The following is a 578-nucleotide window of genomic DNA, read 5'->3' on the forward strand; positions in this document are numbered from 1 at the left end:
AGTGCTGGTAGAAGGGTCTTCTCCAGGCACGGGTGTCACCGTCTCACTCCTCGCCTGCTGCATCGCCATCTCATACGATGGAGGCGCTGAGTCGTCCTCCCTTCTGCTCTGGCTCTCCAGCTTTCGAGTGGCCGACGACCTCTTCCTCTTGCCTCCCTTCTTGGAGCACTTCTTGCTCTTGCGCCTTTTGGTGGAGACGCGGGCGTTGAGGGGCGTGCTCGGGCCGGGCGTGGACACCATCGTGTCGTAGTGGCACGACCTCATACTCAGCGTCGGAGAACTCATAGAGCTTAGGGTGTGTTTGTGTCGGAACTGCGGCCGGGGCGAATCCAGGCCCTCGGGGGCTTCGGGGATGGTTTCGGGAGCTAAGCTCACGCTGTGACCTTGCACACTGTTGGCTATGACCTCGGGCAGAGGAGCGACGGGCAGGGATGACCGGCGGACGTGGCCCAGCTGTGCCTGCGAGGTGGAGGTTACCGTCGCGGTGGACTGGTCTTCGTTCTCGTCCCGCGAGTTGGCTCTGCTCTCACGCCTGCGGGAAACAGGTCTGAGTGCGTGTCTTAAGAGGATGTGCTAAT

The 578-nt window shown here is 61.8% G+C and overlaps 1 protein-coding gene across 1 annotated transcript in view; it reads right to left on the reverse strand.

Moving 5' to 3' along the window:
- LOC119586649 overlaps nucleotides 1-578 on the reverse strand; it is a 34,958-nt gene that overhangs the window by 1,029 nt on the left and 33,351 nt on the right. Inside the window, 1 exon segment of the mRNA XM_037935389.1 lies at nucleotides 31-573. Within this exon segment, the coding sequence (XP_037791317.1) occupies nucleotides 31-573 (543 nt within the window).

This window comes from Penaeus monodon, chromosome 21 (assembly GCF_015228065.2).
Source record: "Penaeus monodon isolate SGIC_2016 chromosome 21, NSTDA_Pmon_1, whole genome shotgun sequence".
NCBI classification, from domain to species: Eukaryota; Metazoa; Arthropoda; class Malacostraca; order Decapoda; family Penaeidae; genus Penaeus; species Penaeus monodon.